Genomic DNA, 27610 nt, shown 5'->3' with positions numbered 1-27610 from the left:
TATTAGCAAAAACATTTATATGGAAAAATATTATTATATATAAATATCGATTTAAGATACCCATAATACATATGTACGATTCCTCATTAAAACCTTAATCAATAATGTTTAAATATTGTAAAAAATAAAACAATACTCTTGTTTACGTTTTCCTAAAAATTAAAATGAGTTAGGAAACATATAAATATCGATTTAAGATACCCATAATACATATGTACGATTCCTCATTAAAACCTTAATCAATAATGTTTAAATATTGTAAAAAATAAAACAATACTCTTGTTTACGTTTTCCTAAAAATTAAAATGAGTTAGGAAACATGTTGTTTCGAAATCTCCAAAAACTCTGGAGGAACTGCTAGTTTTTCCATCTCAGGGATATACTATATAAGGTATATTTATGGTGCATCGGCTCCTCGTAGAGTTTAAATTAAAGTTTAAAAGCTGTATAAACTCCTGTCATTGATGACAACTCTCACTCCTTGGCAATACTGTCCCCTAGGTGTGCCCCCCTGTTTTTTGGAAGAGTAACTTTTTACTTCGAACTTTAAAATCAAAGTAGGCTATTCTAAACACACCTGTCATTATAGTTTCTATTTGGTGTTCGAATTTTTTAGTCGTTCATCAGAATCTCACCTTCGTAGACCTACAAAAAACCAAAAACTTTCTGATTATTGGCTTTCCTGGCATTCAAATTCGGTTTTGTAATACTTTTTACAACGAGGCATCGGCCGTGCTTTCATCTTTCGTTTGCCAACAAAAGGATACTCGTAGTTCCTCGCTTTTTCAGTGCTATTATTTTGGTGATATTTTATTTTTCGCTTGAAAATGGAGAAGAATCCCAAAGGTGGTGAGTGCAGGGAAGACCGGGGGACAGGACACCAGAAAATATTTATTTATTAATTTATTATTTGATTACAAAAACATCAGCAAATAATTGTGTTTTTTGTACAATTTTTTTTAATGAATTTGTGAAAATGACTTACATACTTGCAAACCATTTTCATTTTTCTTTTCTTTTGATTTATATTCCTTTAATTACACACACACATCTACGCATAAATTCCAAGTCACCTTTTTTTCTCCTTTTTCTTTTATTTTGACACCTAACATATATGTACATATACACCTCAACACACACGCACACCATCAAGCTAGTCCCTTTATCGCCAATTTGTATTCCCCTTTTTTGACAGTTCTTCACACATACACACATATATATATACACTGCGCGTCACCAGATTAGCGCCCCCCTTGGTGCTCGCGTTTGAAGTAAAATATTATCAAAACTATTAAAGATTGAACTGTACAATTATTATCCAATATAATTCGATTAATTCTCTAAATAAAAACATATATTAGAACGCAGTTGGTATTTGCATAGAATTGTATTAAATTAAAAACTAAAGAAACACGTTTATTTGGAAGAAAAAACTGCGTCATCAGATTAGCGCCCCCAAAATATAAATTTAAACATCTTTCTTAACTTGCTGAGCACAGCAACTATTTTTTTTTTGCTGTTAAATTAAACATTTTTCTTCAATTTGACATACAATATGGGCAGAGGAACAATCTTATCTTCGGAGGAAAAATCGAAAATCGAAGCGTTTAATGAATGTGGACTTTCTCTTCACAAAATCGTCGAAAAAACGAGAAGACATCGCAAAACCATTGCAAATTTTCTTCAAAATAAGAAAAGCTATGGAAAAAATTACAAAGGAGGTAATAACAGTGTTATTAGTTCTGCAGATCGCAGTGCTATACTTCGAGAGGCGTGTAACTCCCACGACTCTACCGCCAAAATAATAGAAAAAACTTGTGTTAAGACAATAAAATCGACTTTTTTAAAGGTGATCAAGAAAGCTGACCCTTTAAAGAAGCTAAAACTAAAAAAAAAACCACCCCTTAACCAAGTGCGAACAGAAATCCGCCTAAAGTTTGCTCACACGCATATGACATGATCCAATGAGAGGCATAACGTCGTATTTTCAGACGAAAAAATGTAACCTAGGGGGTCCTGACGGATATAATTATTATTTCCACTATTTACGCAAGGAAGAGCATCATCTGGATCGCTTACATAGTCGGGTTGGAGGAGTAATGGTATGGGGAGCCATATCCTATTATGGCAACTGCGAACTGCAGTTTTTAACCCCAAAGATGAACGCGGAAAATTACAATTGCGTTCTAAAAACAGCATTTCCCGTTTTTAAAAACTTATTTCGAAATCTGAAATAGCATTTTCAGCACGACTAAGCCCCAATCCACAGAGCCCGGTCCGTAAAACTATGGAATCAAACGGAAAATGTCAGTGTCCTGGAGTGGCCCCCATACTCCCCAGACCTGAACATAATAGAAAACGTCTGAGGATGGTTAGCTAGGAAGGTGTACGAGGGTGGCAAGCAATATGCTACCAAGGAGGATTTAATTCACAGTATAAAACAGGCCTGGTCAACAATAACGTTGGAATATTTCAAAAACTTGTATGACTCTCTCCCCAATCGAGTTTGTGAAGTCCTTGTAAACAAGGGAGGGGCAACCCATTATTAAATTTCCTTAAAAATGATTAAACTTAATCATAAAATTGTTAAAGATAGTATTTTGTAAGAACTTTATCAAAAAAAGTTAAGTTAATGTAGGTGGCGCTAATCTGATGACGCAGTTTTTTCTTCCAAATAAACGTGTTTCTTTAGTTTTTAATTTAATACAATTCTATGCAAATACCAACTGCGTTCTAATATATGTTTTTATTTAGAGAATTAATCGAATTATATTGGATAATAATTGTACAGTTCAATCTTTAATAGTTTTGATAATATTTTACTTCAAACGCGAGCACCAAGGGGGGCGCTAATCTGGTGACGCGCAGTGTATATATACATATATTGTAATCTCCATTTCCTTCTACCTCTACTTTTTCTCCCCGCCCTCCCTTAATCAGGCAAAACTATGGCTCGCGGCGAACAGGCCCCTTCCGGCATTGTCAATCTTTCGCCGGAGGAAACCCGGCTACTATCCGGCTCCCTATTGCCGCCGCCTCCTGCTCCGCTCACAGAGGAGGCACTCCAGCAACTGGATGAACCCGGCCAGCACATGATCTCCCTGAAGCCCAAGTTTTTACCCAATCTAAAGAGCCTGATGTTCCCCAAAATGGTTTACGAGCAGGACATGCGTCTGGTGATCACGCCCCTGTTGACCTATGGCCATGATCCGGTGGCCGCCTTGAGGCTGCGCGGAGCACGCTGTCCCAGCTTCGAGCTGCCCCCCGATATTTTTCCTCGTGGCGCACCCATTTGGAAGATCACATTCCTGCCGGAGGAGCTGCTCCCGATGGGGTTCGATGCCGGTGGGGTCTTTGGAACCGGTGTCCTGGCCCGTAAATATTATCCCACGGATTTGTTGAATGCCGAGCACAGGGGACAAACGCCGCCCCTGTTTATAGGACAACGCAGCTCGAGATATATCCTACACAAGGGGATTCAAGGGTCACAGGCCAAGGGCAATGGCAATGGCAAGGCCAGGGGGCAGATCCAGTCCCCACCCAAACGTATCCAACCGCTGACACCGGCACCGCCGCCTTCGCCGGCCTACAAGCGCAGCATACTGAAGCCCAGTGCCGCCGTTACGGCTCAGATGAATCGCCTCCTTGTCCTCCACAATGTCTCTGTGATCGAGATGGTCGTTATGCCGGTCTACCGCAAGCCACCGTCCTGCTATCCCAATGCCGTTCCCGTGCAGATGCAGTACAACATGTATGCCCCGGATCTTAGTAAGGTTATCTTTGAGATGCAGGAAATTAATCTAATCACCGTGGCCGTCATCTCGACCGTCCATCAGCCAAACGTACCCGAGGTGGCGCTGTCCACCATGGGCAACGAGTTCTGTCCCAGATTCGAGCTGCCCGCGGATATATTTCCTGTGGACACCAACCGTTTTGGGCCACGTTTCCTGCCCCTGCGCTTCCTGCCCGATTTCTGTGATGCTGGGTGCGTCTTTCCGCCGGGCTCGCTGCCTGACTCTGTGTTCCAGGGTGCCATACGTACACACGTTGACCTGGAGCAGCATCACTACTCGATAACGCCGCCTTTGTTTGTGGGTCATCGCAAGCAGGAAGTTGACAAAATCGACTTGGTGGCCATGCAGCTGAAGAGGCTGGCTTTGAGGAATATGGCAGCCGCTAAGCAGTACAATCCAAACACCAGGGTACCCCTCCCCGAGAGCACTAAGCGCTCCAATGACTTTAAGATGTCGGCGGCCGCTGGCAAGCCCAAGGGTTTCGTCCTCATCGAATCGAGCCATGTGCCAAGGGGCGCCATCCGGACGGATTTCTTTGGGGCCTTCCTCATGGGTTGCTTCTTTAAGATAATACCCAAGATTGAGTGTATATTTGCGTCTTCGTCTGAGGATGATGAAGATGAAGAAGAGCCGGAGTTTCTGGAAGTCCAGGAGGAGTTCCAGGAAGCCCAGGAGTATCGGGATGCTGCGCTGAAAATGGATAGACCTAATCAGGCTGGAGAGACGAAAGTTGAGGAAGTGGAAATTGAGGAAGCGGAAATTGAAGAAGCGGAAATTGAAGAAGCAGAAATTGAGGAAGCGCAAGTTGAGGGAGTCGATGCGGAGTTTGAGGTTTACATAATTGAGGAACTCGATGATGAAGACGATGAGGAAGTTGAGATATTTATAATTAAGGATGCGGAATTTGAGAAATCCTTAGCAGAGGAGGCGGTATCTAAGGAAGCTGAAGCTGAGGAAGTGGTGGCTGAGGAAGCGTTTGCTGAGGCAACGGAAGCTGAGAACACGGAAACTGAAGAAGCGGTAGCTGAGGAATCGGAAGCCGAGGTCGAAGTCCAGGATAATTCCAAAGATTACGAAACCGAAGAGTACGTAGCCGAAGAGTACGACGCGTCCGAGGGAGGTTACGAGGCAGAAGGGATCGAGTATGTGGATTACGAGGAAGATGACAGTGAGACCGATGCGTACGCGGCTAATCCTGATGAGTGCGAGACGGAGGAGTACGACCCTGAGCAGACTAAGGGCTCTTCGCCCCAGATCGAGTCCCATCAGCAAGTACACTCCCTCATCACACAGGCCAAGGCTAGAAAATCCAATCTGAATGGTAATTCCAAGAGAACTGGATGCCCCGGTTGCACCAAGATCTACAGCTACTTCACCGTCGACAGCAATCTGGATGATATTGCCGAGGCTGCCGGTGACCTGGCCACTGCCCGCTTCGAGGTCATAGTCCATCCCTCGGATTTGCCGGGGATAAATGTGGAACGTGCCGTGGAGCAGTTCCGCCAGGTCCTGGAGTGCCGCAACGAGATTCGTGCCAAAATGACGGGTAAGCTAAATGAGCACGCTGCCAAGATGGAGTCGGTCAACAAGCTGATTCTGGCTTCACCAGCCCCGGCCGAGATGACCAAGTGCGTGGCTCGAAAGCCCTGTTCGCACTGTGGCAAACACCATTAAAAGAAATCAAATATATCGATGATTATAGATTTTTGTTATACGTATGTAAAATAAATATTACTTTTTAAATGGTTTCTCGATTTTATTCTGGGGCTTTTCTTGGCTCACTCCTGACTTTGTATACATACATATAGATTTAGCTTTGCGTTTTGGGGGCGAAGTTAACTATAGTGTGTGTGTGTTCTAGACTGTGCTTTAATCGGAAATTGTTAATTGTTTATCGTCTCGCTTTGAGTGTTTTGTGTGGAGTATTTATTAGTTATTTAGTCTAGGAGGCCGAACCAAAACGTATAGATTTGTATAACTAGCAAAAAAAAAAAAGGAAATCGAATGGGAAAATATCTCTAAATATATATATATCGATTTTGGTGTATTTACAATCCCTAATATTAAAATATTCATTAAATATATTATTTCTCGTGTCTTTTCTCTTTTTTGAAAGGAAACTCATACTATAAAAACTCGTTTAAACCAAATAATTGCTCTAGAATTCGATGGAAACACCAATTTACGACAACCTTTTTCTTTTAATTTTTTTTAGTTTCGCTGAATTTTTTGCTTTAATTACAAATAAATTTCACAACTTCAAAAACCTTAAATTTACAGATGTATTTAATTGCTAGGACGTTCTCTTGTGTAATCCCCTGGAAATCCAAAAAGAGAGCTCTTTAGATCTGGGAATCACTTCCGGGTGTAAGCAAGGAGGGTGCCAAGTTTGAGGGGGGGAAAACGTAAGACAACAAAATTCACCTAGCTCTTCTTCGCCTCCTTCCTTGTCTCGACTTATTACATAACGTCTATAATATGTTTAATAATATAATATAAAGTGTGTGTTATGCAAACTAATTTCTACGCAATTCACAATTCGCTTTTCGTTTATTTGTGTAATTTCTTTTTTTGTTTTTTTAACGTTGCATTAACTTTAGTTATATTTTATATATATATATTAACTATATAAAATTTCTTTTTATTCATTTTTTACATGCACAATCTCATGAGGCCAAAAACGTAGACAATTTTGATAATATTTCATGTGTCGGTAGTGTGTTTTTTTGTGTTTGTTGTTGGTTTACTCGTTACTCGATCTCTTTTGCCTTTGCTTTTACCTAAGGGGAAAAAAAAATCTATAGAGTTAAGGTCCTAAGACTTATCTTTAGAGAGACCGACTGAAACTGAACTCCTTCGCCGCTTCCTTGCTTCTTCATATAGCATATTTATATATTTATTATATATATATATATATTTATAAGTCGTACTAGATTTCTTGCTAAACGTTTCCTTCTTTTCTGACCGGAGATTTGCTGACATAAATCCTTTATGTGGCTGCGTTTCGTATTCGTATTAGAAGTATGCTTGTAATATATGTATAAAGGGCGTGTGTAATATCAATTAACTGTAAATTGCCAGGGTTGCTTTCTAAGGTGCTTGGTGACGTGGACACAAGAGATTGCCTGGCATATCCTACTCCTACTCCCCACCTTCCTTCTCCTCCTCCGCAAACAACATAGAAAATAAAAAGGAAACACGATGGGGACGGAGGTGAAAGAGGCTGGAGATGATTGGAGATTTGGATGATTGGAGATTTGGAGATTGTGTGCGTGTGTGTGTCGGAGGAGCTTCGGGCTGAGTGGTTCGACTAGGTTGGGAGCGGCCCATTGCAGCTTCAGTGTTTCGCTTAGATCTGGCCAACCAGCTCCTGTATGCTGCGCAGTAAGTCTTCCATATTTCACAAGAGATCCCGATGGAATACCCAGGTGTGTTTTGTGTGGGCAAACTTGTGCGACAGCCACTGCGACTCCAGCAGGTTGAAGCGATCCTGACTCAAGTACAACGGTTTGCCGCGCCTGCAGGGGAGGAAGGAGTTAAGCCAAGGTTTGTAACTAGGAAGGATTAACCAAAAGTATCCCCATATCGATGCTGCATCGATAGATGGAACACATCATAGATGAATCGTCGCAGGGAAACACTCACTTGAGATCGCGATCCTCCTCATCAAAGTCGTCCAAGTAGAGGGAGCCCCACAGGCAGGCACGACGGCCTCGTATGACGATGATGTACGTCGAGGTGACCACCAGGAAGATGCCAATGCCGCCGCCGCAGGATAGGGTGTGCTAAACAAATAAGAATAATAATATATTAATAATATAGGCAAAATATATATATTAAAAAAATATTTAAAAAAAAACATATATATAAAAAAATATACATAAAAAAAATATATAAAAAAATATATATATAAAAAAAATATATATAATATAATAATAATTTAATAGCTGGCACTTACCCGCACCGCCTCGCAGCAGTCATTCTCCGCACAACAGTTCTGTTTGAGGCACACAATCGTCCCGCACAGCAGGCAGATGGAGCTCTCCTTGGGCACCTTGTAGCAGTTGAGGCAGGGCCGTTCATGGTAGTACTGTCGAAAGACACAAAGCCTTTTAATTCCAGATCCTAATCCAACCTTAAGGTTCGTTAACTCACCGTAAACAAGCGCTCGTACTCGCGCGGCAGCTCGAGGAGTCGCGGCTGCTGCCACAACGAATGCTGATTGATGAGCACCAGCTCCCGCACCGTATCCGTGGGCGGACGCACGTCCATTAGCTGCTGGCACCAGAACTGCGGCAGCGTCTGCTCGGTGCCGGGTATAAAGCACAGACCCTTGCTGGCATTGAAGCAATCCCAGTCCATGGAGTCGGTGACCAGTTCCAGGTAGTACACGAGACGCACAAACTCCAGCGGTGGCGCCGATATCTCTGGCATCTCGTGGTGATACAGATGCTGACGCAGCAAAGCGGCCACACGCAGAAAGGGCAGGCACAGCGTCTGCAGTTGCAGCTCCATGGACTTGAGGTTGACCTCGGATGATGAGGAGGAGGAGGAGGTAACAACGGAGGATGTCGAGGCGGCCGCTGCTGCTGCTGCCGCCGAACTGCTGGTGCTGGGTATACTGTCACGTCGCAGATGCGACAGCTTGTTGGTGTGTCCCAAGACCAAGGCCATGGCCTTGCCCAGCTGTGAGGAGTTGACCTGCTGTTGCTGCTGATGATGGTGGCCAAGGCGGCGTCGTGTGTACGTGGCAGAGGCCTCCCCAGAGGCACTGCCATCGCTGTCGCTGGTGCTACTGCTCCCATAGGTGGCCAGTATGTGATCGCACTCGAGATCCGTGAGAGTGACGCACAGCTGGACCACTATTTGATAGTACAACAGGTTGTACATCACCTTCACCATGCAGGTAAAGTAGTCTGGGGAGGAGAGAGCAGGAGAGGATTATAGGAATCAATTAATGGACACCATAAAGACTCACCCTGATCGAGATGCAGCGGCGCCAGCAGTATAAACTTCAGCAGCAAAGCTATGGGATCTGCCAGCAGGCTGGGTATCAGCTCCAGGCAGTGCGCCGGCAAAGGCTCCGTTTCGCTTACAGGCAAACCAGCCAAGGAGGCCCAGCTGCTCCACAGAGGCCACTCCACCAGCACCCGGACATGCACTGACAGCACATGCAGCAGCGGCACAATGCAGTCCCTTTTCGGCTTGTAACGCGTGGCATTCGCCGAGCATAGCGATCCCCCACGCTGTATGATCTCCGCCTCCAGGTTGGTGCGGGCAATCGAGGTCACAAAGATGAACAGTTTGCGGAAGGTGATGGAGGCGCACTTGACCTTGCGCTGGGCTATATTGGTCATCACCTCCATGGCATGGCCCATGGCCTCTGTTAGCTTTGTGGGCTGCTAAAGGTGAGAATTGGAAAAGGAAATTATTAGAATGCATCTTTAAGGTATCCCTGTGCTCTATATACTCACCGGAATCGTCTCGTTCTCCTTGATAAGATCGGTTAGGTCGGCCACGAGGCGCTCAAAGGGCTGATTACCCGAGCGCACCAGATGCGTGGGCCTGTCCAGCTGCGGGCTGAGTGGCAGCACCGAGTTGGAGAGCTGCCGGCACACCGGGCAGTAGAACTCACCGCGATCCTGCACAGGCTGACGCTGGGTGGTGTACAGCGTTTTGAGGTATGCCTCCAGGCAGCCAAGATGGACATGATGGCCACACGACTGCACATGGACCCCGTTGTCGTAGGCCATGTTGTTGGAGAGATACCAGGATTCGTCGCCGAACTTCATGCTGAGCAGCTCTGTGCGGCGTCCAAATTCGGCGGCCAGGCGGGTGGCATGCGCCAGTTGGTACTCATCCTCAACGTTTAGCGGCAGAGGCAGCCTCTCGGGTATGCGCCGACGGTGGCCAACGATCCCGCTGGACTCGACCAGCACCACCAGGCCGATGGGATTCGATTCGGTGCTGGGCGTGGTGCAATTGCAGATGATGCAGTCGTACTCCTTTTCGCGCGGCTGCTCCTCGTACAGCTCCTCCTCGTCGTCATCCTCCAGGCCGTAGTCCATGCTGCTGGCCGCCGCGGCCGCAGATTGCATGAATTGCTTCTGCTTGTTGGCAAAATCCTGCATCATTTTTTGCTGGCGCTCGCGCGCCTTCTTGCGACGCTCCTCCTTTTCCTTGGTCTCGCGAGCCTTGGCCTCCGCCTGCTTCTCCCGCTGGTTGGGCCACAAGCGGGCACGGATCTCGTCGATGCTCTGGGCGCAGAGCTCGTCCTGCTTGGCTATCTTGCGCAGCAGATTGCCAATGAAGAAGGGTCCGTCGCCGATCCGCGAGGTGGACACGTGGATGTTCTTGTAGTTGCGCCTGCCGCCGCTGGCACTGCCACGTCCGCGTTCAGCCAAGGCGGTGCTCGAGGTGCTGGCCTCATTGCAGTCCACATCCATGGAATCCTCGGCTCGCTCCTCGCCATCACTCAACGAGAAGCTATCCAGGGTGCCCGAGAGCTGCGAGTGCAACTTCAGCAGCAGCGACAGTATGCTCTCGTCCAGATTCAGCTCATCTTTGTTGCTGCCACCGCCGATGGCAATGTCCACAGATCGTTTGCGGGCTCCGCCAGCCTCATAGTTCATCCGCCGGCCACCGCCACTGCCACTGCCAGTGCCGACGGCGCCGCTGACGCCCGAGGTGAAGCTACTGCCACCGCCGCCACCGCCACCGCCGACATTCGATGGCACAATGTCCATGTTGACGCTGCTGCTTGGCACGGCCACGGGCTGGACCCGCTGGAAGGGCAGCAGCATGCCACTGCCCGTGGGCGTGGTCGGGGAGAACATCTCATTGCTGGCCGCCGGTGTATGTGTGATACCACCAACAGCTCCACCAGCTCCGGGTCCGGTACCAGTTCCAGCTCCGCCGCCGCCTCCTCCCCCATTGTTCGTCTCGGCTAGCAGGAGATCCCGGCGTATGGCCACCTCCATGCCGCTCTCCGGTAACGTAATCTGCTGCAGCGGAAAGTGAAAGTCGAGGGCGGCGGCTGGACTCATGTCCATGGCATGATCATCGCCATCTCTTAGCAGCTCATCTTCGTTGCTGTCCTGGCGGATCACAACGCCCGTTTCGGCGACCACCGAAAGATCAGGCGGCAGGGCCACCTCCATGCCAGGCACTCGCATCAGGGCCAGGGCCTCTGATACACTCCGTCCTCTAACACCGCCCGCTGCGGCCAGTCCACCACCGATGGCGCCAGCTCCTCCTCCAGCGCCTCCTCTTGTAGCATCTTCGCCCTCAGATTCCGACTGACCAATCATGCGCAACGCCTGCTCCGGGTCCGCGTCCACATCAAAGTCAAGATCCGAGTAGAACGGATTGGAGCGGTAGCTGGAGGTGACCACCTGCGGGTCGCGCGACTTTAGCGACACCTTCTTGACCATCTGACGGAGATTGCAGCTGAGGTTGTCCGTGGGATAGCACTGAAACAGCTTCGGTGGCTCCTGGCAGCCAGAGCCGTAGCCATGATGATAGCCTGAGCCGCCCGATGATTCCACCATGGCAGCAGCAGGCGGAGCACCGCTGCCACTAACGCCACTGCCACCCACATCCTCGCTGGTCTCCACGGCAATTTCGAGCAGAAAGATGGCCAAAGCCAGCACATGCTCCGAGACATCGCGCGTGTGGACGGCACGAAAGAGGATCGACAGGATGGTGGAGTGGAAGACGCGCGAATTGAGGATGCGACAGGGATCGCTGAAGGAGCTGGTGGCGGGCAATGCCTGCGGCAGGCGGAACGGCGGCCAGAGATTACCGCTCGCCGGCATCTTGTCCTTGCTTTTCACATAGTTGGTGAAGCGATCCAGCGACGACTGGAAGTCGCGACGATGCACGGCCCGCAGGAGGACATGGAGGGGATCGTAATGTTTCTCCCACACCTCATCGATGGGCGTGAACAGGCCCTGTTCCAGGTTCTCGCTGCCGCTCGACGGCGCCTTGTACACAGACAGCTTCTTGAGGAAGGTCTCAAAGTTCTTGGTGTGCACATTGCCCGACCGCTCTGGCATCAGTTCTAGGAGCTGCGAGTGCGTCTTGTTCTCCGTGGAGAGCAGCGCACTGATCTCGATGATGCACTGTGTGGCCTCGTCGTTGCCCAGATTGGTGCGACTCGTGACCAGCGTGGCCAGGAAGGTGAGGAAGCCCTCCAGCATCGACGACTGCTCCGTCTTCTGCGTCTGCTTCAGCGGCGCCGTCTCCAGCCACTGGGCCACGTCGAACAGCTCGATGGTCTTCTGCAGGAAGAAGTACTGCGGCAGGTTGGTGGCGCAGATCTGCAGAAAGAACAGATCCATGTCGGCCATCGAGTTGCAGAAATTCGCCTGGATGTAGGTCATCGCCTGGCCCTTGATCTGCAGTCCATTGCGCACCCATTTTCCGGCCAAAATCTCGTAAAAGAAGCTCTGCAAAGAGGCAATTGGAGAGGAAATTCAGTTAAAAGTTATAATTTAAATAAAAACAAGAAGGGGGCAGGAAGGAAAGGATCAAGGAAAGCCGCTAATAAATGTCAAATTCGATAACCTGATGAATATATATGAAAATACAACCTGTTTCATGCCATATTCATAAGGGTATCGAATTTGAAATTGTTCATAACTAAGCTAAATTCAATAATTTAAATTCGGGAACTGGTTTTATGTTAGTTTTTATTAGTATAAAAAACCTGCATATTCCATTTATAATTTTTTCAAATTAAAAATTTGGGTGATTTTTTGATTATTTTAACGATGTAAAAACAATGGCTAAAAACTGAATTTCCTTCGGACATACTAAAACGATTCTGCTGATGATGCTGATCAAGAATATATGTATATGATTTATAGGGTCGGTAATAGCTCCTTCACCCAAAAATATTTTCTTGTAGTATAAAATCTGTTTATATTAAAATAACTTCCTATAATCAGCTAAAGATTTTTTTAAGGAGCACATTTAAAAATATAACTCGATCAAAAAGCATTAATTTCAATTCAAAATTTAATAAATCTGCATACTTTATTTACAATTTTACCATTTTTTTTTTTAATTTTTAATACAATTTAAAAAAATTTGTACATTTTTTTTATAATTTTTGGATTACAAAAAATTTCAAAAATGTACAACTAGCCAAGAATGCATTAAATTCAATTCAGAAAGCGTTTTTGTGCTAGTTTTTATTAGCTTAAGGGGGAGTAAGGTTAATTCGGTGCAAAAATGCCCACTTTTCAATAAAATGTTGTGGCGAAACTGCTAAAGTTAGCTTAACGAATACCATATAATAAAACAACATTTGAACAGTTTTTGATAAATTTTGTATTGAAAAATATTTAGAGGTAGAGGAGTTATAGGGAATCTCGCGAGTCGCCTCCAAAAAAAGTTTGTTTGCGGTGTACATCCTTACTGTCCACAGAATCATCCGATCCCCAAAAATTATGCCTCATTCGTTGAAGGATAAGTGTCCCGAGGTATTCACAAAGCGTTTTTATTTTTAAAATTTTTTTTCCGATTTTTTATCAAAATTTGAAGTCAAAACCCCGATTTTTGACTAAAAAAAATTAGTTAATTTGTTAAATAAAAAATATAATAAAATAAAAATTTAAAAAAAGCTCGACGTGAGTACCTGTACAATTACCTATAGAAGTTATGTTCCAAATTTCATTTTTCAGGAGAGTGCTTTAAACTTTGTGATTCTCATGCATTGAACACTAAGCGACCTTTGTTCAAATCTGCATAACTTCGTCAATATTCCTATGATCGATTTAAAACTTGGACACAATATTCTTAAGATATTGAGCCTATAAAATAAAAAATTAAAAAAAAATTAAGAATCTGCATACTGTATTTATGGTTTCTTTAAATTTAATTTTTTGCCAATTTTTTATCAATTTAATGATGTAACCCCTTATCAAATTTTGAGAAAAAAAAGAGCAATTTTTTTTTTCCCCCAGAGATGGCTAAAACGATTCAGCTTTTAATGCTGATCAAGAATATATATGATTTATAGGGTCGGAAAAGACTCCTTCACTGGTTTTCAAACTTTGCGACAAAAAATATAATACTCTGCAAGGTGATAACAAGAAACTTGATCATTACAAAAAAAAATAAAGAAATAACGGCCACGATTACCGATATACCGCAGCTATCAAAACTGATGTGACACATCGATGGCCGATAGCACAGAGCCACCGAGTTATCAAAACTCGTTTTGGGAAGTCAACTCTCTGAGAGCCCCAGCTGATGTGCTCGCCAAGCATGCCAGCCTGCTCGCACTAATGCTGTGACCTATGTTTGCTGGCTGCCACCGCTCTCTCTCTCTCTCTCTTCCCCCCACCAACAAAAGAACCATTGGTGACAAAGCATAAAGCAAAAGGCAACAACGAAAAAGAGCGTGTCTTCATGTGTTTGTGTGTGCGTCAGAGTGTCTGAGTCTGCAAGGGGCAGAAAAAGAAAAACACAGACACATCGCATTTCATCTCATTTTTTAATCAATCTCGGAGGCAGCGCAGTAGCGATTCAAATTCGAGCCCCAGAAACCGAGCCAAACTGAACTCTCTGTTGTTTATAGCGGCCGTATTCATTCGCGTTTCGATTTTCAGCGGGCGCAGTTGCGTGCTAGGCTGTGTGTGTGTCTGTGTGTGAGGGAGAGTGTGCGTGTGTGTAAACAATTCCTGTATTGGCGAAATTTAAACATAATATTTAAGGCGCCCCTCCGATCAGATTGTAAGCAAACAAATAACACACACACACCGCCGCCCGCCATGATGGAGTTTAGGAAATGGGGACTTCCCCTGCTGCTGGTAACTCTGATATCACTGCATCAACCGACACCGGCAGAGGCGCTGATCGAGGATGTACTGGACATCATCCATGTGGTCAAGGAGGTCACCTCCGGTGTGCTCAAGGCCTGGGACATTGTCCAATCCTCGCCACTGGCGGCCAACATTGACTTTCCGCTGATGCGGGAGAAGCAGAAGAAGGTCTTGCAGCGCCTCAAAGAAGTCAGCAAGCAGATAGACCACACCGAAGAGCAGGTGAGTCAGCGGTGGTTGAGAGTCGCAAGCCGCCACTCTAATTTCCACCCCGGTTTCGATACCCTTGCAGTGGGTACTAAGCCATTTAGTGTATGACAGTGGTGTATACAAGCATTTTCATTAATTTCTTGTAGACATTATGTTCCCTATAAGAGTCTGTTTTTCTTTGTATTTACTAGTTGAATTTAAACACAATTAAATCATCAATTAGTAAGTTCCTATCATAACTACAAGGGTATACGAAATTCGACTTATTAAACCAACATTTACTGCAACTGAAACTCCTAACCTTCTTTTTTTTGGAATAACCCACTTCAGCACGCTCAATATGTTGCCTTGGCCATCGAATCGGTGACCAGCTATATGCACAACAACGCCCCCATTATGGCCAAAATGAACGATATCACAGACACGATCAACAGGATCTCCTCGCGATACCAACAGATGCAAAACTACGAGGCCCACAAGGACAAGCTGGAAATGACCACGCTTATAACATTTGCCGAGTGGACAGTGTCACCCAATGCCCATTCGGTGCACCATCTGATGGATCGATTGCATATAACCCTACTGGGAAGCGAGGATAGGGCCAATGCTACATCTAATAACCTGCTCGCGCAACTGGTCACCGCCTATGAGGTAATACAGCCGAGCTTTAATGACTCGAAAATAATTTTTAATCCAAGATAGCAGCATTAGGTGAAGGTTTTCAAGTCAAAAGGGATGGATCATTATCTTAAAAAGTTAAAGAAGTTTTAGATGAAAATTCAAGCCTAGGCCCCACTGTAGCTACTCGGTATTACGTTCCCCTGTACTTAATGGTGGCTGGGCCTGGGATCGTGAATGGGGTGTCAATTTGCGAATCGCTTCCTGCACGGGCTACACTAACCCGGAATGAATCACTATCACGATCATGATAATGCTCATGGTTTGCTCTCCGAGGAATTGGATGCGAGTCTAGACCTGAGACGAGGAGCAGGGCCTTTAACTTTGGATGATGAGCATTGTAAACTCGACTTTCCGGTTGCTGCTGCGTCACTTGTTAATTCGGCAAAAGAAAGTCTTTGCAGGGTATTAGTCATCGTCATCATTAAGTCGTGGTCGTGTCGCCAAATAACGGTAAACAAAGCTTGAAAGCAAGAGCTTCCACGCACTTTATGCAAAATGCTCGCCAAAAACAGAGGTTCTCTGTCCCCCCTTTCGTGTGTCGGTATGGGTTTCTGTATTTGCGTGAGGTCAAAGGTCTGGTGTCAACAAAAGACTGCGGGACAAGTTAAACAAAACAAAAATAAAAGGAAAACACCGTGGAAATAAAAACAAACGACAGAGGGCAATGCAGCAGTGCCGCCCCCATGCGAAGAGGAGCCCCAGCAGCGGCGGCGGAGAGCGCATCTCTTTGTTTGTGTGCATTGCGTCAAGGTGGGAGCGGGATAGCCCACGCACTGCAGGCAGAGAAAAAGAGAAAGAGCGGAAGGCGAGGAGTGAGAGCACTCACAGCTGTTTGCCATACCAATTACACGGGGCAACAATAACAGCAACACGAACAACAACAAGTGTAACACAAACAATGCAAGAGAGTACAACTTTCTAGTTATCGATTGGCTGTGCATGTGCCAAAATGATCGCTAAATCGATTTCATTGTATAATTAAGTTTGCCAGTGGCAGTGTATTATTCAAGTCGCCACAGCCGAAGGAATTTAACCAAACAAAAATTTGCTCAATTCGTGATTGCGGGCGTGCTGCTGCTGCTCACCAATACCGATGCCTGCCAAGAATAAACAAAAACAACAATGGGGCACGTAAAAAGAGCTTCCAGTCGTCAGCGGATTCATCGTACATAAACACACACACTCGCAAACGAGCGGAGCTGAGCGAAGCGCTTTAAAACTGAAAAAACTGAAAAAATCACAGTAGCCCACGACCAGCACTCAGAATCACAACACACACAGCAAAAGGCGTGTAAAAAAGTTAAATAGGCGAGCGCGAATTAAAGTAAATCGCAAATAACGCACAATCAGTTTTGGGAAAAATTTAAGTGAACAAAAATCCTAAAACGGGGCTCAGTGTTTTTGTTCCCAGCAAGCAGGGCTCTGTCTCCCAGTGCACAAGCAGTGCAAGCAGACAGGCAGGCGCAAGCAGGTGGACGCGTGTCTTCTTCTTCAACGAAGAAGGAAGAAAAAGAAGAAATATCCAGGAAATCCCCTTTAGTCGTTTTATCCGCTGAGCGGATATTACTTATCGTTAATACGTACGCCACACCACAAACACGCTCAAAATGGCGTCGCCTGGTATCGCTGCTAATGCCCTTGTCGCCACCGCCGTTGCCGTTCTCGTCTTGGTGATTTGTGGTGTGGAATCTGCCGCCTCCGATGGATGGATACATCCGCGCACCCCCCAACTGGAGGTGGACGCCATGCGCACCGAGTACATTGCCTTGGAGCGTGCCCTGTGGGATTATCTGGCCAAGACGGCCAACAGCCAAAACAACAAGGAGACGCAGCTTCGCAAGGTGTTCGATTCGCATCGCGACTTTAATGCCAAGCGCTTGATGGAACACAACTTTGAGGAACATCGCTACGAGCTGCTCAATCATTACGAATGGTCGCTGCTGGAGCGAGATCTTATCTACATCAGCAAGCTGTACGAGGCCTACAAGGTAGTCCCAGAAACGAGGATTAAACTCTTTTAGTAATCCGTTTGATTCGCTTCAATAGGAGACCTTTGTGAGACAAAACTCTAGCGCCCAACTGGATCAACTGGCTGTGCTGGATCTGACCCGGGAAGTGCTGCGGAATGACAACACCATCTCGATGCCGCGCATCCTGGCGGAAATCGAACGAGTGATGGTCCAACAAACACTCTACTATCGCGCCATGATCGTTAGTTGACGACTTTAGTATAAGATACTAACTAAGAGATTAGGGGGATATTATTTGTAAATAGTAGGAGATATGACTTGCAGGATTCGTACCCCGAAACAACTGATTTACGTAGCAACAATCCATCTCCCTTTAAAATCTATATTTTGGTTAATGCAATTTTTACAAGTTTTTAAATGAAGTGTAACCACGCGATCAGCCTAATTGGCCATATTCTGATGAATAGTTTTAACAGTTAAATAGCGATCTTAATGCCCAGATGTTACGAGCTTAATTAAAGCTAAAAACAAACAGAAGACTGTGCACACTCGTGTTACCAAGGAAGGAATGCTTGCCAGCAGCTGTGCAGCTGCTGGACATTAGCCCTATATAGCTATGTATCTGTTGACATTCCTAGTAAATATTCCATTTTACAGGTGTCCACAAATCAAATATGCAACACACAACAATCGGCCCAGCAGTTTGTGTACTCGCTGTACGCGGACATCGCTCTCACCGAACTAAAGGCCTACACCATGATGGAGTTCTCCTGGATGATGCTGCGCGTGTACGGCAAGGGCAACTTCACCCAGGAGGCCGAACTAATGCGTATGGACTACGAAAAGCGTACGGAACGTACGCTGAAGCTGCTCAAGGACGTGATGCTGCGAGCCGATCGCATCGTTTATCGCTGCGATCCCGACAAGTATGTGAAGGGTGTCAACTATGACGAGGTAACCCGCCTGCTGCAGGGCTACATTGAGAACGAGGTGGATCTAAACAATGAGGAGACCTGCCGGGAGACCTGTTCATTCTACCAGTCCACCCGCAGTGAGGGTTGCTTCAAGGATCTCTACTGTGCCCGCCAGCCCCGGTGCTCGGGTCGCCTGTACAACTGCCAGTTCGTCGACAGCGACATGTGGGTATGTCCATCAGCCCAGAATAGCACCAGGCGATACGAGTTCATCGAGTATGAGAATGGACGTGTCTTGGGACAGAGGGCCAGGTGCACCAGGGGCACCACCAAGGTGGATAGCTGGTGGCGCTATCTACTCTGGCACTGCAGCTATTGTTTCTGCCTCTGCGACGAGCAGGGTCTCAAGTCGGATCGTTTCTTTAGCCTGCGGGATTCGGTGGCCGATGTCAAGCGCAACAGGTAAGAGAATGGACTTAGGGGATTCCCAAAAACTAATTTGAAATTTTTTTTAGGATTGTGACTGGTCTGCGCTTTGTGAAGCTCAATCGCATCTTTCACTTGCAAATCCAGGAGGGCGAACTCCTGCCCCGCGGCGCCATCAATCAGAGCACGTTGGAGTGGAAGCCCGTGGACAAGTACAACATCTTTGATCGTGATGTGAAAAAGGGCGTCGACTATCACACTTTGAGCTACGAAAGTCGCACCATCGACCTGGACGATGTCAATACGGATGATAATAGCTTTGTGATAACCGGCGTGCGATTCAGGGTGGTGGGAACCCATCTCAATCTGGAGGCCTACTACAGCGAATTCGACTTCAAGACGGGCCAGCTAGTCCAGGTGGAGGGCAATAGCTATTGGAAGTCCAATGACAACACCGATGTCAGCAATAACAGCAAAGAACGAAGGTGGGTTTGTCCTTTGTCAAGGGAAAAAGACTTTACATCGATATACTTTTCCAGGGAGAAACTGCGCCTGGAGAACGCGGATGTCTCTACGCGTACGATCACACCCTCGATACCTCAGTCGCGCCACAACCAGTACATTGACTTCACCAACACGGGTCTGGACAAGGATGCCGCGCAGAGCACAGTGCCGTTCATTGACATCCAGGACGTGATCTCGAATCCGCCAGTGCCGCTGTCCGGCATTGGTATCTACTACAAGGGACGCAATGGCTATGGCGGCTTCCTCGGCCCCAAGATAATCACGTATGACTTTACGCCCCACGTCCAGGTGCCCAAGAAAAAGTTCTAAAAGAGGTCACGTAGGAGATGAGGCGGTGCCCGCACATATGTCATAGCTTTCTTAGTTGTACACACACACACACCCTTGTCGCGTAGATCAAGTGGAGGAAGAGGGAGAACCAACGAAGCGTTAGGAGAGTCGCGAATATAACTCAAATTATATTGGAATTTAGCCATAAACAAAAACCACAAAAATAAAGAGAATCTGAATCTAAAAATCCCTCAGAAAACAAAAAAACAAGCCTATTCAAATTACATAAAAGAGGGGGAGATGGACTTACCTGGACACGGAGCGGATGGATCATCAACAGGGGCAGTAAATATGGACGCGAGGGCAGCACTTCACTCAGACTGATGCCCATCTTGGTGACCGCCTGGCAGACAAAGGCGGCTAGATAGCGATGCAATGGGAAGTGGAACGAGGCCTGCATCATTTCCTCCTGCAAAAGTCTAGTTTTAACGATTTCAGAGGATTTTATATACACTCCACTCACCAGCGACAGGTGCGCCTCCATAAAGTATATCGAGTCCAGCCACTCGTGCAGCGTGGTCACACAGTAGTTGATGATCTTCTTGGCCAAATGGGCATGAGTGCCGTCTTGCAGATGGGAGATAATCGACCACATGGGATAGGCACTGGCCTCCAGTTCACAGGAGAAGGCCGCATAATAGCTATTCGGCTCGAATTCCACATGCGAGGCCGTCTCCCGCACGTTTACGTTCATGCCCTGGAGCATTTGAAGGAACTGGAACCACATGTCGATGAGGTTGTCGTCCCGCAGAAAGACCAGAGCCACCGATTCGTGCGATAGGACGTTGTTGAAGTCCGAGACTAGCGGCCAATAGCAGTGATCCTTCATCACCTGGCGGGTGCAATCGATGACAAAGTGGAAATTCTTGGAGGGATCTGTGGAGCAAACATTCGATTAAGATCGACAAAAAAACCAAGGTATGGTATGGAACTCACCATGCAGCGTGTTCTGTATGAGGATCTTGGACATCATTAGCTTCAGGCTGATGATCATCACGTGCAGCAGCGACAGCTCGTTGACCATCTTGAGGGCTAGGCTCTCGTTGGAGAAGAGCTGGACGCTCATGTGCACCACACGGTTGCTGAGTGTGTCCGGATCGCGGGACATTTCCAGCACGGACGGTATGCGACTATAGTGCATCACAAAGGTGCGGGTGAGGTGTTCCTAGAAAGAGAATTATTAAATATTTGTTTAAAACAGGGTTCGCCACACTTACCTTATAATCCTGATCGGGCAGCATGTTGAGCAGAAAGCAGACCAGGGTCTGCGGAAACTCGAACTTGAACGTCCAAAAGATGAACTCCTCGAGCAGTGTGGTATGGACCAGAGTATCGCCAAGCGCCGGCAAATCCCTGTACTCATCGGGCGGCTCGGGATTGGGGAATCTGTTGACCGCATCCTCGTACTTCTCCCGATTGGCCTTTAGGAAGCGTCCGTTGCGCGTGTCCAGACACGGTGCCTCCATGAAGTAGGCATATACCTCCGGATTGATCAGCGTGCGCGTCATCACCTTGCGCATTATCTCGCCCATGTTGTTCAGATCGATCAGCATGTTGGCAAACTCCTCGCACAGGTACGAGGTCATTGCGTGCACCTGGATCGTGGTGTCGCTATGCTCCCGAAAATGCTGCAACAGCCGGAACAGTAGCTTTGGCATAATGGCCTCGGCCACAGCCAGGAGATTATTTGGCACCGGATCACGATTCACGCGATTATTGATGCCATGATCACTGCAGAAGCCCTCGGCCTTCATCACGGATGTGTCGCCGCAGTCACAGGCACCGCCCGCCTGGGACAGGAACATGTTGAAGTCGTGGTTGGCATGATTGCCCTTCTTAAAGCAGTCGCGGCAAATGGACATGCAGGGAGAGATGCCGCAGGTGCGGCACCTGTATGCCACTACATGGGGCACCCAAACCAGGCCACACTTGGCATGGTTGTCATAGCTGCGCACTGGGAGGGAGGGAGAATAAGATTTTAATAAGGAATTTAAAAAGTTAAAGCTAGGTTACAAGGATTATACAAATTAGTAACAAATATTTTTTTTTTTTGCAGAAAAATTGCCCTCATATTTATTAGGGTAACTATGCAATTGTAGAAAAATGTTCTTAGTTTAGGAAAAATATTTTTGTGTGTACATTTTTGTTGCTCGTGTAAAGATCACCTCCAAGTTTTATTATTAATTCAGATTTAATTTTAGAGCGCTGTAACCATCAAGTTTACGATATGTGTAACGCTTTTAATTAGGTTACAAAGTGCAAAGTTATTACATGCTAATTTTTAAAACGAAAAACTATTATTTTCATAATTAATTATTATGGCTTATTTCACCTATAAAAATGTTGGTTAAAAAATTAATATTACTACAAATTTCTTCTCATCCCAATCATCGAAATAATCGATTTTGATTTTTAAATGAACACCTGTGAATTGGCGAGCGATAACTTACCGCGAGGTTAATCGAAAAAAAAAAAAAAAAACCGTCGAGGCCAGCTGTTTTTGGCCACCTTGCTTTTGCGCTTGCCATTGATATTGCTATTGATTTGATTGAGTTCCAAAAATAAAATGATGCACTCATTGCTTAGTTAATTTCGCTTGTTGCGTGACTCTTAGCTTTTGTCTTTGGGCTGCCGCTGCCGTTGCGTTCTGGCTTGGACCTTGTTAGCTGAAAAGGTCAACGTCGGCCGCAAGAGGAAGGAAATCAATTGACAACAACAACAACAACAACAACAACAACAACAACAGTGGCAGTGGCGGCGGCGGTGGTGCATCGAAAAGTTGATTGACAATTTTTGTAAATGGCGATCGATCGTCAGCCAAGTTAGCAACTCTCTGCGTCGCCCGCGCTCGCTCCCGCTTGTGTTGGCCGCCATCTAGCCATCCCCCTCTAACTGAGAACTTTTGGACAAGGTTCACTGAAATCGAACGAATCAAATCAAAGAAGTGAGTGGGAGCGAGGCCGAGGCAGAGGGTGGGGTGGGTGGCAGTTACACGGTGCATGGGAACAGAAAGAAGAGGTGCTGTACAAACACACTCTCGCAAAACATAACGGTCGGTCAATTGCCGATGACAGCTTACAGTGGGCCGCACACATACACTTATGTACATTGTACACCGCACCCACTGTGCGTGAATTGGTGGCGTGTTCTGACAAATCAACAACAATGACGACGGTCGATAAACTTTTGCAGCAGCGCATTAATTTCATGTGCAATTTTGCAATTGTTCCTCCATGTTAAAGGCCATCTAGCATATAGCGGTGATAAAAGGTGTCATGCTAACCAACCAAATGGCAGTGTACATTTATGTTTTTGTTTCCCTTTTTTTACGGATGCTGCGGAAACATTTATTACGCAAGGCGAACAGCTGACACACAGGCACAAAGTGCATGTTGCATTCCACTGTGCGTGAGCGTGTGTACGTGTGTCAGCCAGCGCAGCCTGTGTCTGTGTGAGCTGACAAGTGGGACATAACGAGAACGAACGGCAACCATAAACGATAAAAGCCACTTTGGCGACATACGCAGCCTGGCACAAGAAATAAGTAGTAATCATAAAAAGTATGCACAAATACGGCACACAGCATGGCAGATAGATGAGCAGTTGAGATTAAATTGGGCTAAAGTTGACTCCCCTAATCAGTGCGAGTGTGTGAGTGAGTGAGAGCGGTTGATTGCTGTTGCCATGGTGGTGCAGTCGCACCGTGCTCTTCATGCTGGCTTGCACCTTGCTGTTATTATGCTCTCTCTCTCTCTCCCTCTGCCGCTCCCACACCCTTGCTTTGCGTGCCCTACAACAATTTCATACACACACAAACACATATTCAGCGCACAGGTATCTCGCACTCACACTTGCAGCGTTTCAGGGGCAACGGACTTGCCTGCGATCAGCTGCTGGTCGCGATAGAAATGCAACATATATCGATAAATCGCAAGGCAAAAAACTGGAACTCGAACTCGATCTAAATTCGTTTTCGGCGAATTTTATGCTTACCAATTTTTACAAACTCCTGTGGCGTTCGCCCGCCGGCAATGAGCCATCGTATCCACTCGATGTTGTCCGGATTATCGATGGGCGTGCCCGGATTGAACAGGGTGTCCATTATTGAGTCGAGATCGGGCGTGGGTCCGCCGCGGCAGCACTCTGTGTTGATCAATGCGGCCACCTCCTTGCGGCTGCGAAGACTAAATGAGGAGGCGCCAAAGAAGAAGCTGGCCTTGGCGCCCGCATCCCCGCCCGGGGCTCCTGATCCGGATCCCGTTCCAGAGCCAGCTGCCGCTGCTCCTCCAGCTGCTGCAGATGCTGCAGATGCTGCTCGTGGCGGCGGCGGTGGCGGCGTGGCTGCCGCTACACTTGAGTCCCAGTCATGAAAGGGGGAATGCGAATTGCTGGCTGTGCTGGCATTGGTGGTCATGCTGGCTCCGGCCACAGCTGCCGCAGCGGCCACGGCAGATGCAGCGCCGCCAGAAGTGGTGCCGTTGCCATTGCCTCCGCCAGTAGTTCGCGTTGTGGCGTTCATGCTGGTGCCCATCACTGCAATGGGCGCATTACTGTGTGGCAGCACATAGACGGAGGACAGATCAACATCGGAGGCCTCGGCGTCCTCCTCCTCCATGGCCTCGCGTTCCAGCTCAACCGCCTCCTCGTCCTCGATGCTGATATCGGCATTGGACAAGTTGTCATCCTCGTCCATGGTTCAGGATGTGTGCGAGAGAGAGCGAGGTGAGGCTCTGTGGCTCTTGCGCCGCCTGTGACTGGCGTTTGGTATTTGGTTGTTGTTTGGTGACGTCGCCTCGCGGCTGCTGGGATGACTTGGTTCTGGAATTCCACTTCTCAGTTTTTTCTACGCTTCTTTCTGGGGGTTTAAACAAGTTTTCTTTTTCGGCTGCCGCCGCGACTGCGACGGCTGCTGCTGCTGCTGCCGTGCTACTGTCGGTGGTGGCTTCTCCTTGCCCAAGCACTGACTGTGTGTGATTTCTTGTTGTTGTCTGCGGACCAAACTGACTTTGTTTATTGAGGAGCGAGCACTGCACTGTCTTGGTTTCGTATTGCAAATTTTGGAACGAAAAAAACTATAACTGTGATCACTAGGGGGATTAACTGTGTGTTTGGCGATTTGCAGAGATATTGACGATTATATTGACGAAACGACGAGAAAACAAATAATTTCACAACACCAAAACATTCGTATCTTGACTTCGGGCTCAGTGGAGACTCTGCTCTGACATCTCCGCTACGTTCTACTACAGCTGCTGCTGCTTTGGATCTGGGGCTCTGGCTCGGCAGGCTATCGGTTGCTCGGTTCAATTGACGTGACGTCGCCCGCCCGGCCAGTTATATCCCCATCGTCCAGGACCAGAGTGTTGTTGCTCCTTGCCGGCCGCCAATTGTTTCCTTTGGTAATTTCTCGATGGCTGCGCCTTGGATTTCGGTTTGCTTTGCTTTTCACGCAGTTTCATCCGCGAGTCTTGCGAATAAGAGATACGCACACATACTCGCGTCGTGGGACACACACTCGCGCGCGGGGCACACACACCGAACACACACGCACACTGGCAAGTGTGGCCAAATATATTATTCGTGCATTGAACTCCCCAATTACACCTATATTTGCACTATGTCCCGCAATCTGTGGTCCTGCTCGGTGGCTATCTATTGTCCGTGGTCCTCTGGCAGCCCGTTTGACCGCCGCTTTAATTTGGAACGCGTTTAATCCTGGCAATTTCGATTTGCTTGCTCCACGAATCCACGAATTAGAGCTGGGAAACTATCGATGGTACTATCGAGGTATCGACTTTTTCCTTTTTTTGAGCCACCATCGATAGTTTTTTATCACTATCGATAGTACGGGACTATTTTTATATCTCTGCTTTGTTGCTGAAATTTAGTAAGAAAAATGCAAACAAATATATATATATATGTATATATATATTTTTTTTTTTATAATAAAAATGTATTCTAAATTAACTTAAATTGGAGTTGGTGGTGAAAAATATTAACTGAATCTCAAAAGAAAGGGTGCGTCTACGCCACGTCTTCAGAGTCTAAGCGTATGTTTAGCAATGGTAATACAATTTTATTTGTGCAAAGTTGCTTGGATAGAATATTTATGTTAATTACTTAGTCAAAACATATTGAATAGTATTATAATTCTATTTGAAATTGCTATAACTTTAATTTGCAAAAAGAATCGTAAAAAAACGATACTATCGATAGTATCGAATTTTCGTTTTCAAAACATCGAAAATATCGAATGGTGTCACTATCGATAGTTTCCCAGCTCTACCACGAATTTAATGACTAAAATCGATACACCAGAGCGCATGGATATCGATACTATCGAATGGGCAGTATCGCATAAGCACAAAGCTATCGATGGTGGCGCCACCGTTCGATGTTTTCACCACAAATAATCGACACTACATTAAAAAAATATATTTAAAATAAAGCAATTTAGTAATGAATAAAAATTTAAATTTTTGTTTTTAGTATACAAATAATTAGATTTTTACTTCAATTTCCTTAAAGGGAATTGCATAAAATAAAATTCGACAGCAAACCTTTTTCACCACTTTGCACTGTACACTAAAAAATAAACAAAAATAAAATAAAGCTATTAATTACTTAAATTGCTTTTTTAAAATAGTTCCTATAGTGCTTAGAATATTTAAGACTTGTACACAATTGAAAATATTGACAAATTTATTTGTTCATTTGTGTTCCAGAAATCCAAAAAGGATTTAATTTAATTCGCAAGCGCAATTGATTTTTAAGCTGTATTGGGAAAAAAATTAAGCCATGGACAATAGCAAAAATGTGGGCCACAAGGCGGTCTCCACAAAAACCCCAAAGAAGCTACTCTCATTTCCATTTTTTATTTCTACATTTATGCTGAATTGATGTATTTTAGATAAAAAACTAACGCAGCAGAACAATGGGGCCTCTACAGACGACGACCACGGCGACCGCCCTTCCTGCGGGTAGAGTCCGAAGGGATGGGAGTCACATCCTCGATGCGTCCGATCTTCATCGAGGAACGGGCCAGAGCGCGCAGAGCGGACTGGGCGCCGGGTCCGGGGGTCTTGGTCTTGTTACCGCCGGTGGCGCGCAGCTTGATGTGCAGCGCGGTGATTCCCAGCAGCTTGCACTTCTCAGCCACATCCTAAAAGGATAATAAACGGATTAATATTGTTTCCGTACAGGGATTCGCTCTGCTTACCTGGGCAGCCAACATAGCGGCGTAGGGCGAAGCCTCGTCGCGATCGGCCTTCACCTTCATGCCGCCGGTAACGCGAGCAATGGTCTCGCGGCCAGACAGATCCGTGACATGGACGAAGGTGTCGTTGAAGCTGGCATAGATGTGGGCCACGCCGAAGACGATCTCGCCATCGCGGACCTGGGGTCCCAGTTGGACCTGGACCTCCTCCTTCTGAACTTTAGCTTTCCTGGGTGCCATGTTGATGGATCTGCTCGACGATAAGCAACTAAAATGGAGAGCAATCACTGGTCAGTCACCGGCTCGCAAAGAACAACAACAGTTCCCGGGCACCACAAACAAAAATAAAATAGAAAAATAATTCAGCCGCATCCACACAGTGCCGTCGAATATTCCCATTTTAGGTGGCATAATTGTATTGCCTGTCAATTGCACTAGCTGTTGCATAGTTCAGTTTGTGGCGCCCGATTCGTAAATCGCAATATTTTCACACAAAAAAAAAAAGTAATGGGGGAAAAGACCGAGAACGAACCAATTGCTTGAACCGGATACGAAAAAAGGAAGCAAAAACACAGCTGCGGAGCCGATAGTTATCGCAGCAGGGTTGTTTGGACGGCCAGAAATCGATAAGTTGCACGCGAAGTGTGGCAGCACTGTCGCTTGGACCTGCGATTTTTGTAAACATTCCAAAAAAATCGCTTGATTTTTGCAT

General features: G+C 46.3%; 4 protein-coding genes across 7 annotated transcripts; 2 read left to right on the top strand and 2 right to left on the bottom strand.

Moving 5' to 3' along the window:
* Positions 1–587: 587 nt before the first annotated feature.
* Positions 588–5505, top strand: LOC108079313 (DM7 family protein GG17591). The gene is made up of 2 exons (XM_017173606.3): positions 588–849; positions 2941–5505. The coding sequence occupies exons 1-2, from the start codon at positions 828–830 to the stop codon at positions 5466–5468; spliced, it is 2550 nt and encodes an 849-aa protein (XP_017029095.2). The 5' UTR covers positions 588–827; the 3' UTR covers positions 5469–5505.
* Positions 5506–6657: 1152 nt separating this feature from the next.
* Ubr3 (Ubr3 ubiquitin ligase) lies at positions 6658–25424 on the bottom strand. 3 transcript variants are annotated; one of them, XM_017173676.3, is made up of 11 exons: positions 23676–25424; positions 20900–21636; positions 20619–20847; positions 20146–20558; positions 19933–20091; positions 9269–12244; positions 8773–9193; positions 7950–8710; positions 7753–7884; positions 7440–7579; positions 6658–7312 (listed from the first exon to the last, which is right to left on the bottom strand). In XM_017173676.3, exons 1-11 carry the CDS (start codon positions 24373–24375, stop codon positions 7195–7197), a joined length of 6786 nt encoding a protein of 2261 aa, XP_017029165.1. In that variant the 5' UTR covers positions 24376–25424; the 3' UTR covers positions 6658–7194. The 3 variants fall into 3 exon arrangements, with proteins under 3 accessions (XP_017029165.1, XP_017029166.1, XP_017029164.1); XM_017173677.3 differs by having other exon boundaries at positions 8773–9196; positions 19933–20076; XM_017173675.3 differs by having other exon boundaries at positions 8773–9196; positions 23676–25423.
* On the top strand, positions 14254–19881 carry orion. 2 transcript variants are annotated; one of them, XM_017173678.3, is made up of 5 exons: positions 14254–14848; positions 15167–15487; positions 18145–18863; positions 18917–19312; positions 19367–19881. In XM_017173678.3, the coding sequence occupies exons 1-5, from the start codon at positions 14576–14578 to the stop codon at positions 19659–19661; spliced, it is 2004 nt and encodes a 667-aa protein (XP_017029167.1). In that variant the 5' UTR covers positions 14254–14575; the 3' UTR covers positions 19662–19881. The 2 variants fall into 2 exon arrangements, with proteins under 2 accessions (XP_017029167.1, XP_017029168.1); XM_017173679.3 differs by lacking the exons at positions 14254–14848; positions 15167–15487 and adding exons at positions 16636–17505; positions 17564–17728 and having other exon boundaries at positions 19367–19877.
* Positions 25425–26541: 1117 nt separating the features above from the next.
* Positions 26542–27520, bottom strand: LOC108079440 (small ribosomal subunit protein uS11A-like). The gene is made up of 3 exons (XM_017173774.3): positions 27431–27520; positions 26902–27166; positions 26542–26844 (listed from the first exon to the last, which is right to left on the bottom strand). Exons 2-3 carry the CDS (start codon positions 27136–27138, stop codon positions 26626–26628), a joined length of 456 nt encoding a protein of 151 aa, XP_017029263.1. The 5' UTR covers positions 27139–27166; positions 27431–27520; the 3' UTR covers positions 26542–26625.
* Between the last annotated feature and the right edge of the window lie 90 nt (positions 27521–27610).

This window comes from Drosophila kikkawai, chromosome X, assembly GCF_030179895.1.
Source record: "Drosophila kikkawai strain 14028-0561.14 chromosome X, DkikHiC1v2, whole genome shotgun sequence".
NCBI lineage: Eukaryota > Metazoa > Arthropoda > Insecta > Diptera > Drosophilidae > Drosophila > Drosophila kikkawai.
The sequence above is the reverse complement of the archived record's forward strand: the minus strand, read 5'-3'. Positions and strand labels throughout refer to the sequence as shown.